At 38.5% G+C, this 18,347-nt stretch overlaps 1 protein-coding gene across 6 annotated transcripts in view; it reads right to left on the bottom strand.

Annotated features, from left to right (window-relative positions):
- Positions 1-18,347, bottom strand: part of MPND (MPN domain containing) — a 303,470-nt gene that overhangs the window by 37,797 nt on the left and 247,326 nt on the right. For all 6 annotated transcript variants that reach the window (XM_089687870.1, XM_089687867.1, XM_089687865.1 and 3 more), the window contains one exon: positions 6,082-6,174. In XM_089687870.1, the coding sequence (XP_089543996.1) occupies positions 6,082-6,174 (93 nt within the window). The remainder of the gene's footprint in view (positions 1-6,081; positions 6,175-18,347) is intronic.

The raw sequence follows: 18,347 nt of genomic DNA, 5'->3' as shown, positions 1-18,347 counted from the left end.
ATTATATCTGTGTGCCGCGCTCCACAATATACTAAATATAGATATATCTAACCCCAGAAACCACTAAACAGCTCATCCACTCCCTCATCATATCACGACTCGACTACTGCAACTCCCTCCTCACTGGCCTGCCTCGCCGCTGGCTATCCCTGCTTCAGTCGATCCTGAATACGGCTGCCGGACTCATTTACCTTTCCAACCGCTCCGTTTCCGCCACCCCCCTCTGCCAATCCCTCCACTGGCTTCCAATTGTGCAACGGATCAAATTCAAAATCCTAACACTGACGTACAAAGCCGTCCACCATACTGCCCCGAACTACATCACTGACCTAATATCCAAGTACCGCCCAGCACGCACACTCCGCTCCTCACAAGACCTCCTTCTCTCTAGTTCCCTGGTCTCCTCCTCCCATGCCCGCCTCCAGGACTTCTGCAGGGTGTCACCCATCCTCTGGAACTCCCTGCCCCAACCCATCAGATTATCACCTACTCTCCTCTCCTTTAGGCGCACCCTGAAAACCCATCTCTTCAGGGAAGCCTACCCCACCCCCTGCTAACCTGCCAACCTTCTCCACTCTTCCTACCACTCCATCCCCCACAGCTATCTCCTCCTGTACCACTATCCCCTCCCTCCTAGATTGTAAGCTCGAAAGAGCAGGGCCCTCAATCCCCTCATGTTTTGCATTGTATTGGTATTGTTCTGTCACATGTTCTGTCCCCCTCTGTAATGTACAGCGCTGAGCGAACTATTGGCGCTTTATAAATACTGTATAATAATAATAATATACCACTTGATGATGTGAAAAATAAATCAATTGACTTATATATCCATAAGAAACAATAGTGCAAGAAAAAGTGCTTCAAACAGTGCAAAAACTGTGCAAAAAGACATATAATTATAAAAAAAATATAAAAAATCCTAAAATATCTTAAAGTCCACTCTGTGCTTCAAATCTTGCTAATGCCAATAAAAGTGCCATGCATCACTCTTGGTGCTAAAGAATAGGTGTATGCTCACCTCACCTATTAGCTTCATCACGTGACCCTGTGGCGTAACGTGTAGGGGAGGGGCTCTGACATCACGACGCCAATGAGGTTTGCGGCAAGTACAAACAGGATCTGGGCACACTATATTAAGTTTGTATTTGTATTATAATATGTGAGCGCGCATTTCTATTTTAATAAAGCTCTATTTCTAAAAAGGATAAGGCACTATTTATACTTCCTTTTGCATGATATCCCAAAACATCGGGAGGTGGAAGCAAACCTGTACAGGAAGAGGGGAGTTGTACCTCACCCATCCACTAAGGCATAGTGTGGTTATAAAGGAGTGAGGGAGACCCCCAGTGGGAGAAAGTTGGCAGTACAGCTCATCCATCCTTAACTTGGAAACATCTGCTCAGCATGAAAAATACCATTCAGTCCTAATAGGACAAAAGCGATATTAGCCATTTACTTTGGCTAATAGGTGAGGTGAGCATACACCTTATTCTTTAGCACCGAGAGTGATGCATGGCACTTTTATTGGCACTAGCAAGATTTGAAGTACAGAGTGGACTTTTTGATATTTTTATGATTTTTTTTATATATTTTTTTTTATAATTATGTCCTTTTTGCACAGTTTTTATTAAATGTTATACTTACAAGTATTTGTGTGATCTCTCTTTGTACATATCGAATACAACCCGAAAACCGTAACAGAATGGTACCAGAAGTGGGGTTGATCTGTGTAAACTAGAGATACAAGCAATGATGCAGTATTGTGCTAGATTGCTTGTGCTGGGTTTAATGTTGTGTTTTCTTGTTGTAAGCCATAGTACATTCAGAAAGCATAGGAAATGTATCAGATACTTAGCTGGCTTAATTGAGATGGCTGTAGGTGATCAGTTGAAAGCCCATTCCTGTTTTGGTTGCCCACGATGGGACACTATTACTTGTGAATGTTGGTTTGATAAATTTGAGTGACGGATTGGTGTACAAGGGAATGGTAGTATTGTAAGAAGATTCCATTTTTAATAGTAAAAGCGTTGGACTCTGGACTGTAGGCAAGTTTTAGAGCAATTAAGTTTATTAGGTTTGAAAACGATGAGCTATTGTTCAGATTGTGAGTACTGCAGTAACGTAAGATGCGTGTGTGTATGTCAGAATGTCAACGTGTTTTGTTTGTAGCTAGCTAATGTTGAGGACATGGTACTTGTATGACGACATGGTAATTGATGTTGTTTTGTCTGAAGTAAATGTGACAATGTTACCTGAATTAAGATAGAATGGGAACGCTAAGTGCAGCTGATGTGTAAATACAATTTGCTACTTATGAGGGTCTATGTAAGTTTAACATTAGAAGGGTTAAGTCACTGAGGTGAAAAGTGACAATGAGAAATCTATTTCTAGCAGTGATGGTTTGTGCCTGTGTGTAGATGCCCCCTCCCTTACATGCCCTGTGTGTCTGTGTAAAACGGAGAGAGAGCCTACAGCAGCCCCCACAACCCCCTTAGCAGATTGTTTGTGAAGAAGAACATTTTTTAAGTTTAAATGTGGGTGACCTGAAAACTTTTATAAAGCAAAATGGAATGTTTAAATACTTTTGAAAAATAAAAGAAAGAAAAGAAAATGGCTGATTCAGGTCGACGCCCTTTAAATTCCTGAACAGCATCCATGCTTATTATAATTATTTAAACGTTTAGCTTCCATTCCATAAAAAAATATATATAGTGTAGCGCTCTTATCATGCAAATAGATACGTGCCAAATATACTCAATAGAATCCTAAAAATAAATAAATGTATGATAATCTTTCATAAATAATAATGAAAGACAGATATGATTAGTGCCAAACTAAAATCCATTACCCACTTCATTTATATTACAAATAGTGAGTTCCTAATGATAAACATAAGAGTGCACACACACCTATAACAAACAAGAACAATCAAAGGAGCTATATCCAATACAAAAACTATAAAATATAATTCATAGTGCTCACAGAGTGCAAAATAAAACAGTGTCCTCTCGGTTGAAAAAAACACTCTTAACAATGTCCTTTTGTGGAAACAATATAATCATGCAGTGTGGAATGGTGATACATCCGTGATTGTGTCAAAAAACACTCTTCTCCTAATAACGGCTAGATTGCCTCCTCACCTCCTCCCAATGACCCCAAAGGGCCAACAGGCTTGCAGGATCTCCCTGGATCCTTGATTTATAATGACCAGCAGCTTCCTTCCTTTACTGGGTCTCCTTATTGGGGCTCCTATCGCCCCTGATCAGCCAAGATAGTTTCTGAAGAATAATAGCTCACCAGTCCAGTGAGCCAAGAAGAAACTCTAAGTGCAGTACTTCAAACCACTTTTGTTATTAGAAAAGGTTTAAGAGTAACACTCACATTTCAAAGCAGTCTTCCCTCCTCACTGATGTGTGGGTACACTGCATGTGAATGGGACTTCCTGGGTGTAGCAAAATGGCGTCGCACACCGTAAGTGCGTCACCACGCACTGGAACTACGGACTCGCGAACCTACGCGTTACGTCACCGTCTGCTCGTGACTTGACCCTGAGGAAGTCACGAGCAGACGTGACGTAACGCGTAGGTTCGCGAGTCCGTAGTTCCGGTGCGTGGTGACGCACTTCCGGTGTGCGACGCCATTTTGCTACACCCAGGAAGTCCCATTCACATGCAGTGTACTCACACATCAGTGAGGAGGGAAGACTGCTTTGAAATGTGAGTGTTACTCTTAAACCTTTTCTAATAAACAAAAGTGGTTTGAAGTACTGCACTTAGAGTTTCTTCTTGGCTCACTGGACTGGTGAGCTATTATTCTTCAGAAACTATCTTGGCTGATCAGGGGCGATAGGAGCCCCAATAAGGAGACCCAGTAAAGGAAGGAAGCTGCTGGTCATTATAAATCAAGGATCCAGGGAGATCCTGCAAGCCTGTTGGCCCTTTGGGGTCATTGGGAGGAGGTGAGGAGGCAATCTAGCCGTTATTAGAAGAGTGTTTTTTGACACAATCACGGATGTATCACCATTTCACACTGCATGATTATATTGTTTCCACAAAAGGACATTGTTAAGAGTGTTTTTTTCAACCGAGAGGACACTGTTTTATTTTGCACTGTGTGAGCACTATGAGTTATATTTTATAGTTTTTGTATTGGATATAGCTCCTTTGATTGTTCTTGTTTGTTATAGGTGTGTGTGCACTCTTATGTTTATCATTAGGCACTCACTATTTGTAATATAAATGAAGTGGGTAATGGATTTTAGTTTGGCACTAATCATATCTGTCTTTCATTATTATTTATGAAGGATTATCATACATTTATTTATTTATTTTTAGGATTCTATTGAGTATATTTGGCACGTATATATTTGCATGATAAGAGCGCTACACTATATATATTTTTTTATGTATCACTAACACTGTTTTGGTATCAGTTTTTGAGTGTTGGCAGCTTTAGACTAGGTTGTATACTTTCATTTCATAGCGCAGGAGGAGCTCTAACTATTAGCTTCCATTCCAGCCTACTGGGCATGGAAAAGGAAGAAGGGATGAAATACAACTTAAGCACCACCCACAAATAAAATTGTGCACTTCTTTAACCACTTGCCCTCCTGAGGATTTACCCCCTTTCCTGACCAGGCCTCTTTTTGCTGCTTGGCACTGCACTAATTCAACTGATAATTGTGCAGTCATGCAATGCTGTACCCAAACGAAATTTACGTCCTTTTTTCACACAAATAGAGCTTTCTTTTGGTGGTATTTGATCACCTGTGCACTTTTTATTTTTTGTGTTATAAACAAAAAAAATACAAAAATTTTGAAGAAAAACAATATTTTTTACTTTCGGCTATAAAAAAAATATATAGTAAACTCAAAGTTAGTCATACATTTTTGAGTTTTCTCATTTCTGTCATAAAAAATATCCAAATAACTCATTTTGTCATAAATGTAGGCCAAATGTATTCTGCTACATGTTTTTGGTTAAAAAAAATCCCAAAAAGTGTATATTGATTGCTTTGTGTGAAAGTTATAGCATCTACAAACTATGGTATAGATAATGGAATTTACACAGCTTTTACTTTCTCACTTGCCATCACATTTCTTGAAGTGCTAAAATACCAGGATAGTACAAACACCCCCAAATGGCCCCTTTTCGGAAAATTTTAAATTGGGTTTTACATACAACTGATCTTTAATTTTGCAGATTTCTGTATGTGATTGAGAGTTTAAATCACTTCAGCTAGTCATTTTGTTCATTAATGAAATTACTCATTGTTAATTTTAATCAGAGATAATCATGTTATTGCAATGGATGCAATTTTTTACCGTAAGTCCTTTAAAATAAGGTGCTCTAAATATTGTTAAATCTCCTAGATTGTAAGCTCCAAGGAGCAGGGCCCTCCTATCCCTCTTGTACTGAACTGTATTGTCTCCCTTTATATTGTAAAGTGCTGAGCAAATTGTTGGCGCTATATAAATCCTGTATAATAATAATAAATAATAATATCTGATCTTTTGGCCACCAAGTATACCAAAGTATACTTTTATACTTATAAGTATTTGTGTGATCTCATTTTGCACATATTAAATTCAACCCCAAAACCATAACAGAACAATTGCAAGCACCCTTGTCAGTGGTAAATGGTTAGTCTCAACTCTCCAATTGCCACTTTCGCTAAAGAGCTAGGTCTATTGAAAAATAACAGACACCACTCAGCAGTTAAATGTGAACAGATCCTCTGACTGGCCTTGGACGTAGACAGTTTGCATCCAGGGAGAGTGGATCTAGTTGGACACAAGCTGGCTGTAACAATTTTGCCAGTTTGCATGCAGCTGTAGCATAGATTGCTGCTGTGGCCAGAAGCAGTATTTAGCCACATCTGAACAGTGCATTATGGCTTCCTCTAGCTGCCCATATCAGTAGAGCCTAAATTAGTTATTTCAATAAATTTGCAGTGTTTGTTATGCCTTGACTATTTTTAATCAATTGCATGCCACCTTACTAATTTTGGATAACTATATAAAAGTAAGTGGCCCTGTGTGTGTGTATGTATATATATATATGTTTGTGTAGATGACACACCTTTATTTTGTCCAAAAATGTCTTTTCTTCATTCCATAAGTCTTGAAACATTGTCTGGTCTGGTCCACCTTTATAGAATTCTACCAGCAAGATCTGTCAAATGACAAAAGTATATTGGACATTGTAGACAAAAAGACACACAAGATAATCGCATCAGATATAAAATGGGTAACTTTTTGGTATTTCTTTCACAACACAAGTGAGTAGAGCTCTGCCCCTATTACTACATTGGACATGTTGGTTGATGCATTTGTGTCACTTCTAACAGGTTATTTTTTGTCCTCTCCAAAACAGATGGTCCATAATGCTATCTTACCAATTGCACTATAGCTTAGTGACCCCCTTTTTGATGGTCTGAAACCTACTAAATAGAGTGGGGAAAATAATTATTTAATCCCTTGCAGATTTTGTAAGTTTGCCCACTTACAAAGAAATGAAGGGTCTATATTTTTTATCATAGGTGTATTTTAAATGATAGAGACAGAATATCAACCACAATTCTAGAAATGTCCAGATATCCTCCATCTGCCTCACCATGTCAGCAGGTTATCTCTAAAAGGAACACAATTTGGGGGGTGTCCTTAGTGACACTTCTCTGGCAATATGACCCTTTAAAATGGCCTGAACAGATTAAAAAATCCCTGATTCCCGTTTTGGCAAGTTAAGGGTCTTTTCACAATGGTGTGCTTAAAAATGCAGTATGTTTTTTTCAATAATGCATATTACATTTTTAATACACTTTCAGCATACTTTTAATGCATTTTTTGGTGGACTTTCTGATTTCCTGATTTCCAGCATGTACCTGTGAACCATGGGCATATGACTCAAACAAAACACCAACACCGCAGATGCGATGCCTTTTTGATGCATTCCCAATGACTTACAATGCAAGGTGCATTTTTGGTGTACTTATGAAAAAAACACGAAAGATGCAGTATGCAGGACATTCAAACCACAACGCAAACACAGTGCAGGAATGTGAACAGTTACATAGAATTTAAAGAGGAATCATTTTCATGGTCTTTTGTCACACTGGAATAATGTGTTTTAGCATGGCAAAATTGCACCAGTGTGAATGAAGCCTTACTGACACATGTGGCAGATTCAGGTAGTTCTTATTAACCACTTTTACCCCCCTTAATGACCAGGCCCCTTTTTGCTACTCGGCGCTGCACTAATTGAACTGATAATTGCGTGGTCATGCAATGCTGTACCCAAACAAAATTTACGTCCTTTTTTTCACACAAATAGCGCTTTATTTCAGTAGTATTTGATCACCTGTGCGCTGTTTATTTTTCGCGCTATAAATAAAAAAAGTGATAATTGTGAAGAAAAACGATATTTTTTACTTTTGGCTATAAAAAAATTATATAGTAAACTCAAAGTTAGTTATAAAGTTAGGCCAAAATGTATTCTGCTACATGTTTTGGTAACAAAATCCCAATCAGTGTATATTGATTGCTTTGTGTGAAAGTTATAGCATCTACAAACTATGGTATAGATACTACAATTTGCGCATTTTTTTGCTATACAGCACTGCACTAGTTTAATGGACGATTGCGCAGTCATGCAATATGATACATAAATAACATTTATTTCCTTTTTTCACACAAATAGAGCTTTCTTTTGGTGGTATTTGATCACCTGTGCGCTTTTTATTTTTAGCGCAATAAACATAAAAAAATTTTTTGAAAAAAACAATTTTCTCATTTTGGTCATAAAAAATATCCAAAAAAACTAAAATTTTGTCATCAATTTAAGTCAAAATGTATTCTGCTACATGTTTTTGGTGTATATTGATTGCTTTGTGTGAAAGCTTAAGCATCAACAAACTATGGTATAGATAATGGAATTTACACAGCTTTTACTTTCTGACTGCTGAGCACATTTCTTGAGGTGCTAAAATACCAGGATAGTACAAACACCCCCACATGACCCCCTTTCAGAAAGTAGACACCCTGAGCTATCTGCTGAGAGGCATATTGAGTCCATGAAAGATTTTTTTTTTTTTTCCAAAAGTTTCTGGAAAATGACAAAAACATTTTTTTTTACACAAAGTTGTCATTTAAATTATATATTTCTCGCACAAGCCATGCGTATATGTGGAATTACACCTCAAAATACATTCTGCTACTTCTACCGAGTATGGGGATACCACATGTGTGAGACTTTTTGGGAGCCTAGCCACATACAGGAGCCTGAAATCCAATGACCACTTTGAAAGCCTGAAGGTGCAAAACTTCCTCACTACCTATCACAGTTTCGGAGGCCCTGACATGCCAGGATAGCACCCCCCCCCCCAAATGACCCCTTTTTGGAAAGTAGATATCCCAAGGAAGTTAAAAAGAGGCATGATGAGTATTTTGCAGATCTTTTTTCTCACAAGGTTTTGAAATATAAAAAAAGAAAAGAAAAAATGTTTTGTTTTTTTTTTCTTTTTCTAAAAACTTGTGGCAACAAACGTTATCTGCAAAATACTCACAATGCTTCTTATCAAATTCCTTGGGGTGTCTACTGTCCAAAAAGGGATAATTTGGGGAGGTTTCGTGCTATCCTTGCATTTCAGGGCCTCCGAAACTGTGATAGGTAGTCAGGAAGTGTAATAAGGAAATAAAGCCCTTTAAAAGCCTGAAGGTGCTTATTGGATTTTGGGGTCCTGTACTTGGCTAGACTGCCAAAACATCTTACATGTGGTACCCCCATACTCTGGAGAAGTAGCAGAATGTATTTTGGGGAGTAATTCCACATATACCAATGGCATGTGTGAGCAGTAAATCATTTAAGTGACAATTTTGTGTAAAATTTTTTTTTTTTTGTCATTTTCCAAAAACTTGTGGTAAAAAAATAAATTCTTCTATTGATTCAACACGCCTCTCAGAAAATAGTTTGGGGTCTCTACTTTCTAAAAAGGGGTCGTTTTAGGGGGGTGGGGGCATTTTATGACCAGCATTAGAAGTTTATGCCACAAATCACTCACTCACCTGAAGGTCAAGCCTTTTCTGACACTTTTTGTTCTCATGAAAAAAAAAAATCTATATATTTTGCTAGGAAATTAATTGAAACCCCCAAACATTATATATTTTTTTATAGGAGACACCCTAGTGAATAAAATGGAGGGTACTAAAATTTTCTGTGTCACATAGTACTCGCGCAGTGATTTTTCAAAAGCAAATAAAAAAATACACTTTTTTTTTTTTACTTTTAATGCACAAAAACAGAATATATTGGCCAATTATTTGGTAAAATATAAAATATGATGGTATGCCGAGTAAATAATGTCAAACATGACATGATTTAAAGCTTAGCATGCCCCGTGCAATGGCGTCAAACTGCATACGTTTTTAATATCCATAGGCAATGTTTAAAAAGTCTTTACAAGCTACCATTTTAGATTTACAGAGGAGGTCTAGTGTTAGAATTACTGCCCTTGATCTGACGTTTACGGCGATACCTCACATGCATGGTGCAACCGCTGTTTACATACTGGCACAGGGTAAACGCTCGTGCACACAGGTGTGCGTGCATGGGGAGGCGAGGGTGCTTTTTTTTTTTAAGTTTGATTTTTTTAATTATTTTTACACTGTCCCTTTAATTTTTTTTTTAATCACTTTTAATGCTATCACAGGGAATGCAAATATCCCCTATAACTTCAATGGGCATTGCCATATATTCTTTTTTGAGAAATCTGGGGACTATCAGACTCTAAATATCTCCTCTGCCCTTACATTATCTAATCAAACCAGGATCGGTGTGATCAGATGCTTTCCCAATTTACAAATGGCGCTGTCTATATCCTGCGAAAGTGAAGTGATGAAATGCTTGTAGCTTCCGACTTCTTAGACTATAGAAATGATTGGCACCATTCTGGTCTCCAATCGGCTCTATGGTCAGCTGGCAAAGACACCGGCTGCATTCTCAGGTTCCCCTGATGGCACAGGACTGGCCCGAGAAGGCCATGGAAGGCAGAGGGGGTGGGACTAATAAATAAAAAGAGGTGTAAAAAGTGAACCCCCTCATGCTATGGGTGTACTGCATGGGTTTTGTTGGGTGTACCAAAATGGCACCCACCCGGAAGTGCGTCACCACGTCACCGGAAACTCGACACTACGTACCAATGCGTTGCATCACGTTGCCACGTGACTTCATCAGGGTATACGCCCATAGTGACGAGTGATTGAATTTATTGGAGCCTGGATGTCAATCATGTTCTTGAGGCGGACCTCCGGCGGCCATTTTGCCAAAGCCCGTTGCTCATTATATCTCTCTGCTATATATCATTAATTGGTGTTGACTAAAACCGCATCTAATCCCCACTACCCAATAGAAACCTACATAATCAGTATTATACAGCTATATACGGGGGAACTATCCTTTATTAATAGTGATCATTATGGGGGCTAATTTTAGAAACTTTCCAATGAGAAAAATACAGTTAAAATTAAATACACATTAAAATACCGGTGGACATATTATTGTAGTCCTTGGCACTACATACTACAATCAAATACCTTTATTAATTAGTAGTTAAAAACCCTTAACCTATAAAATCCTATTTAAATTCTCGAGGGATATATATTATTGGCAGAATTAAAAATATATAAAAATGTATACAAAATAAATAATATAATTATATAAAAATAAAATAAACCTCCTCCATGCAGGCACACCTATACCATATGTTTACATAATTCACAATCCATAAATTAAAATATACATATATCAGCAACATTAAAATAATAAATATATAAAACTCACTCTATAATTAACACATATGGTTAAAACATCCTTCAAAAACAGCCAGGTGGAACTCCACTATATACTGGTAAAAAGAATCAACTGGTAACATCCTCCATTAAAAATCATTTATAAAACAGTTTAGGTCGAAATCTACATTAAGGCCTCTAGGCACCTGCGTATGCATCGTATATATCCATTTAGATTCCGCCTGACTCAGGGAACGTATTTTATTACTTCCCCTCCAATGACTTTTGTATTTTTCAATTCCCCAAAACCTCAATGAAGAGGGGTCTTTTTTGTGATGTATGGAAAAATGCCTCGACACACTATGTTTTGGAAACTTTTTTGATATTTTGTACGTGTTCACGGAACCGTTTCCACAGTGGTCTCATAGTTCTCCCTACATACTGTAGGCCGCATTTGCATTCTAGTCCATAGACCACCCCTTTGGTCCTACATAAGATGAAGTCTCTGATTTTAAATTCTGCTCCATTGAAATTTGCCATAAAGGTATTCCGTTTATGATTCTGTCCCCTAGTCTCTCTGCAGGCGTAACATGTTTTGCACGGGAAGAAAACCGCTTGATCTAAAAATTTTACCGTTTGTTTTTTAATGGGTGGATCTAATACATTTCTAACTATTTTAGTCCTTAAGGAAGATGCTCTCCTATAAATGAATTTGAGATGTTCTGATAATTATTTAAAATGGGGGCTGATTTCAAAATTGGTCAGTGTTTCATAAAAATGTTTTCTACTCTTTTATAATGTATATTAAAATCTAAAACAATGGCTACTTGGTTAGCAAACTCATCTTCCCTATTCTTATCCTTCAGCAGGGACGTCCTCTCTAAATTACCAACTTCTAATATCTTCCTTGTAATTTCTTCTTGTGGGTATCCTTTATTGGTAAATCTTTCACCAATGATTTTCCCCTGCTCCATGTAATCTTCTAATGTACAATTTCTGTTTAGCCTTACAAATTGTCTCTTGGGAATATTTAACAACCAGGGTGGGTAATGACAACTATCAAGGGGTATATACCCATTTCGGTCTACACCCTTAAAAATGTTTAGTAATAATTTTATCCCTCTCAATCCTGATATTTAAATCTAAAAAATGAATATGCTCCTTATTGTATTCCCATGAAAATCTGATGTTTCTGGTGTTATTATTCAGTTTATTAAGGAAACCAAGTAAGGAATCAAAGTTCCCTTCCCATAAAATAAATACATCATCGATGTATCTCTTGTACAATAATAATTCCTCCGGAGGGTGTTGGTAGACCATTTCCTCTTCCCAATACACCATGAACAGATTTGCGAAACCGGGAGCAAATCTTGCTGCCATCGCTACACATTTTACTTGCTGGTAAAAGGTTTTATTGTGCCATAAATAATTGTGCGTGAGGCAGAAATTTAAACGATCAAGTACATATTTCCTTTGGGACCAAGTCAGACCACTATATTCCCTTAGACCCCAACTCGTTGATTCCATGGCATCATCATGGCCAATAATGGTGTAAAGTGATGCAACATCTGCACTAGCTAAATAAATATCAGAACTCCCCTTCGCTTTGTCAAATAGTTGTATCAAATGTTTCGTATCTCTTAAGATTCAGTGTTTCTTACTAGCGGTTGTAAATATATATCTATATATTGCCCTAGTCTCGCTGGGACAGATTGTATACCATTCACTATAGGTCTTCCCGGTGGTTCCTGTGGATTGTTATGTATTTTAATAACTGTGTAGGTCACAGGTATCTTACAAGTTTCTGGTATTAAGTACTTTGATTCCTTTTTATTCAATATATTTTTTCTACTCCCTTCTTAACTAGTTTTTCGAGTTCTTTCTTGTAGCTAATAGTGGGATCTTTTGGGAGTACTTGGTAAATGGTGGTGTCCGCTAGTTGTTTTCCCAATTCTTCCAAATAATAGTCCTTAGACAACACCACTATACCGCCCCCCTTATCTGCCGGTCTCACTACTATATCATCCCTACTAGAAAGTCTTTTTATTCCTATTTGCATACCAATATTAGATGTTATCTTCAAAATTTTTAATTTATCCAGATCTTGGTTTACCATCTTTTTGAACACTTCCACCTGGCTGTTGTTTGATAACTGCAGATTAAAGAGTGATCTATTCCTTAATTTGCTGTGTATGATCTCGCTACTTGATCCATTGGCTTTACTACTTTTGGCTCCTGGTAATCCCATAAAATACTTTTTGATATTTAACTTTCTGATAAATTTTTGCACATCTACATATATGTCAAATTTACTCGCCGGGGGTTCACTTTTTGTCACCTAGGGACAGCGGGGTTGGCTTTATAAATAATTGAGTTATTCACAGAGTGTGTATTGAAACAGGAAGACTATATTTTCACGAGTTTTCACGTGTATATTTCACCATTTGAATCCTGATTGGATCAGAGCACTTTAGTTGGTGATCATTATTTAAGTTAAATTGTTTATATTAATCTTCATATATTTATTGTTTAGCGCTTCACCATATTTATTATTTGTATTTGTACACACGTATTCGGTCAGGTTGGGTGAGAGCAGCTTGATTTAAGGGTCATCCATATAAGCGCAGGAGGATATACCAATATTTCTATTTTGTTTAGTTTACCTACTTTCCCTCTAGCAGCTAAAATGGAAGTTTTTGGTTTTATTGAAAATAGGTCCATCAATTTAGCGGACATCTTCAATAAACCAGAATGTGGTCCTAGTGGGGACCTGGAAACGCAGTATAGAAAACTGGGACATCTTATGGAAAAAAAAGTAGCCACATGGTGGGATATGATTACGTACGAAAAATATTTGAAAGATAGATTGGTCCCAAGAAGGCTCAGATGGGATGTGCCCATCTGTGATAGTTTACTTGATGCAGAAGCCACTGAGGAATGGTTTAACTTTTTCCATGAAAAAGGGTTGGAATTGTTGAAATTTTTATTGAAAAGGAAACAGAGAAAAATGAGGGACCTTGAAATCCAAATGGATATTAACCATTAGCCGCTCGGCCAATGGCCGTTTGGCGGCTTGAAAAGCGCTGCAGCTTTCCGGGTGCACGCCATTTGGCGTGCTCCCGCACATGCGCGGTTTGCGCGGTTGCAGAGCGACGCAGCAGTGCGATCTGTCACCGCCCGTGCACCTCGGACACGGCCGATGACAGATCCGAGTACCGGCTCCCGTTGCCGGTACCATGTGACCTGCTGTGACCAATCACAACAGGTCACATGACAGTTGTATACAATGGATGGCTTCATTCATGATGCCATCCATTGTATACTAGTGCCTAGCTGTGAATGGTCACAGCTAATCACATGCACATGTCATGTGATTAGCTGTGACCAAATCACAGCTAAGCACAAAAAAAAAAAAAAAAGCTGAATGAATCGATTTTATTCAGGTAAATGCTTGCTTATAGCAAAGTAATTCTTTGCTATAAGCAAATTGTGTAAAAAAAAAAAAATACTGATCACTTCCCCAAAGTAGTACAGTGTTACTATGGTAACATTGTACTATTTTGGTCATAGTAAAATATGAAAAAAAATCTTAAAAAAAATAAAAAAAATGTAATAAAAAATTAAATATAATAAAAAATAAAAAAAATTAAAAAAATGTATATATTTTTTTTTCATACTGTCACCAGTCAGTGTCGCTGTTCACCGCCATGCCAGTTATATGATGACGCTGTACTGCACTGGTGACAGTATATAAAAAAAAAATAGTGAAAATAATTTTTTTAATTTTTTCATTTTCCGAAAAATTGACAAAAAAATACAACTTCAAAAAACTCGCCATGCCTCTTATGAAGTACGTCGGACTGTCTACTCTGCAAAAAGGGGTCATTTGGGGGATATCTGTACTGTTCTGACATTCTTGGACCTCAAGATATTAGATTGGCTGTCAGTACTTCAGGATTGATCAATATTCAGATCTATACCATAGTTTGTGAATTCTATAACTTTCCTACAAACTAAAAAATACATCCTAATTTGGGTTATTTTCACCAAAGACATGTAGCAGAATACATCTCGGCCTAAATTTATGAAGAACAATTATTTATTTGTAAACTTTTATAACAGAAACAAAGAAAAATGTGTTTTTTTTTCAAAATTTTTGGTCTTTTTTTGTTAATTTAGCAAAAAATAAAAACCCCAGCAGTGATTAAATACCACCAAAAGAAAGCTCTAGTTGTGTGAAGAAAATGATCAAATTTTAGTTTGAGTACAATGTTGTATGACCACGCAATTGTCATTCAAAGTGTGAGAGCGCTGAAACCTGAAAACTGGCCTGGGCAGGAAGGTGTAAAATTGCACGGTATTGAAACGGTTAAAGAAAAGATAGAGCCATTGAAAGAGTCCCCTGAGGTGATTACTTTCACAACAAGGTTAAATAAGGACTTAAAACTAGATCAAGAAGTCAAGCATAGACTAAAAAATATCAGAGGGATTTTAACGATTTTAAAAAAGATCAATTTTTTAAATGGCAAACCTCCACAAATGAAATAGAAGCAATATCAGCGAATACCACTCCTGTTAAAGAAATGAGAATAAAAATGTCTAGAATCCCCTCAACAATATGGGGAGTCATTTAGAAACCCCAATAAAAATAATTATTCAAATAATGGTTCTGTATACCAAACACCCTGCAATGGGTGGAAACCGAGGAATGGGGGCTCATTTTACAAGAAGCCAAGGGGCAAAGGGTATGGGAATTATTGGAAACCAAATTACCAACCTTATAAATCCAGCTATTACCCAAGACTGGAGCATTATGGTACACAAAGACCTGAACAATATCACAGGCCTGATAATAGGCATTATTATGAAAAAAGCCCAAGACATTATCAACAAGAGAGATGGAATCAATATAGTGGTGAAGGGAGGAATCCTATACATTACACAATAAATATGAACCATTAACCTCCTTGGCGGTATGATTCTTTCCGATTTTTTGTGCTGAAAGCGGTACCATTTTTTTGCATGGAAATATGTAGTTTTTTATTGTAGGCTATAATTTTTAGGAATAACTCGCTGAAATCTGTCCGAACAAGAGTCTATTAAACATTCCGGATATGATAAAATTTGAAACAGAAAATCATAAATTATAATTTAATAAATCATAAAAAATAATTACCGTATTTTCCGGCGTATAAGACGACTGGGCGTATAAGACGACCCCCCTACTTTTCCTGTTAAAATATAGGCTTTGGGCTATACTCGCCGTATAAGACTACCCCCCTCTACCAACCAATCACGGCAAGCGATGTACCAGTATTTTCTGTGCACACTGCATACAAAGCCTGCTTGGATTGGGTGGGTCAGCTCTCCCTGCCTGCCCAGCCCTCCCTGTCTCCAAGATGATCTGAGAACTGCCACAGTTATTAATATATAATAATTAATGTTAATTACCGTATTTCCTGCAAGGTACTGCCTAGCTGACGCTTCTGCACATGTCTTCGGCAGCAGTAGACGATCGCTGATCACCATTCCTCACAGAACTGCATGAGACGTCGGATGCAGCCGTTCAGTGCTCGATTGAGCTTGACTGAAACTGTGCTATGCAGAGAAGGGATACACATCGGGTAGCGGCAAGAAGACGCTTCTGCACATGTCACAGTTTCAGTCAAGCTCAATCGAGCACTGAACGGCTGCATCCGACGTCTCATGCAGTTCTGCGAGGAATGGTGATCAGCGATCGTCTACTGCTGCCGAAGACATGCGCAGAAGCGTCAGCTCGGAAGTACAGGTAAGGTTTCAGCACAACACCCGGCGTATAAGACGACCCCCGACTTTGTAGAAGATTTCCAGGGGTTAAAAAGTCGTCTTATACGCCGGAAAATACGGTATATAATAATAAATTTAATTCAATAATATAATCAAACCAAAAACACTGAAATTTGAAATACAGAGGCAAATTTGCACATCGCTGAGCAAAGTCGCAAAATCGTTTTCAGTGTTTTCCCCACAAATCATTATCACTCAATTCTGCAAGTGGTTCTGATTAACTATCGCTGCTCTAAAACCGCTTTTGACGTAAAGGGGCGCTTTTTGGACGCCATGGACTTTTCTCAGTTTCCAGGCAGAAAGAACATTCAAAATACAGGCAGAGCACAGGACAAAGCACTAGGGACAAAATATATGTGAAATGCATTGAAACAGCAATGACAGCAAAAATGACATTTTTAAAAAATTTCAAATTTCCCGCCGTACGTCCCGACGTCCCAGGGACCGGAACACAGAAGCCGGATGCCGGCATCGGCCGGAGGAGATGGCCGGGGATGCTGCAGGGGACACATCGCGGGAGCGAAGGACAAGGTAAGTGCTGCAGGCACCCCCAGAACAGCGCCGCATGGTAAGCCCGAGTGTAGCTCGGGGTTACCGCTTTTGGTATAGAAATTTTACCCCGAGCTACACTCGGGATTACCGCTAAGGAGGTTAAGATATGATCACCCTCAGCTGGATTTTTTAGAGAGGGACAAGATGGACAGGAGCCCAGATATGGGGAGGTGGAGAAGCCCCCTAAGAGGAGGGGGTGCAGAGCTGGCTTCAAGAAACAAAAGAAAAAGTGAACAATAGGGAAGGGAGTATTTAATCTTAGTGGATCCATTCTAACAAAGGAAGAGTTGGTGGTGATAAGGGTCTTAAATATGCACCACCTAAACCGGCGAGTAAATTTGACACATATGTAGACGCACAAAAATTTATCAGAAAGTTAAATATCAAAAAGGAACCAAAAGTAGTATAGCCAATAGATCAAGTAGTGAGATCATACACAGGAAATTAGGGAATAGATCACTCTTTAATCCGCAGTTATCAACAGCCAGGTTGTCAGGGATGCGGGTGTGACCAGAAGTGTGTGGACTGACACAGGGAAACGTAGGCTTCAGATATGGTAAATAATATAATTTATTAAGACTAACAATACAAACATAAACGCAGTGCACCAAACCCCAAGCTAACACAAATACATACAACAAGGTGAAACAAACCCAAACCTAAACTGATATAGATACACAGGTACATACACATATAGAGCACAACGTAGTCAGGCAGGCCGGGTTGATAACTATCGGGCAGGTAGGTACAGGAGGAGCAGGTGGAGAGTAGTCGGGTCACGAGCCAGGTACAGCAACTATCGGACAGGTAGGTACAGGGGGTCAGGCAGAGCATGGTCAGGGTCACAAGCCAGGGATCAAACAGGAGAAGTCAGGATCAGGCAGGGTCGGCAACAAGTCAGACAGGAACAGGAATGCAGGTTACAAGATACAGGGGCCCATGGAAAAACACACACCAAGGCACAGACTGCAGGTCTGGCCATCCCTTAAATACACCACCTGCAATCAGCCCCAGGTGATGGCTAATTGCCGAAGTGAACCTCTGGTTGTTGAGAGCACCCGCTGGCCAGCCCTGGTACTGCAGCCCACAAGGCAGGCGAGTCCCACCACTATTGGCAAGTCCATTCCTGACACAGGTGGAAGTGTTCAAAAACATGGTAAACCAAGATCTGGATAAATTAAAAAT

This window comes from Staurois parvus, unplaced genomic scaffold, assembly GCF_062004578.1.
Source record: "Staurois parvus isolate SC_StPar_1 unplaced genomic scaffold, SC_StPar_1.0 ptg000439l, whole genome shotgun sequence".
Classification (NCBI taxonomy): Eukaryota; Metazoa; Chordata; class Amphibia; order Anura; family Ranidae; genus Staurois; species Staurois parvus.
The sequence above is the reverse complement of the archived record's forward strand: the minus strand, read 5'-3'. Positions and strand labels throughout refer to the sequence as shown.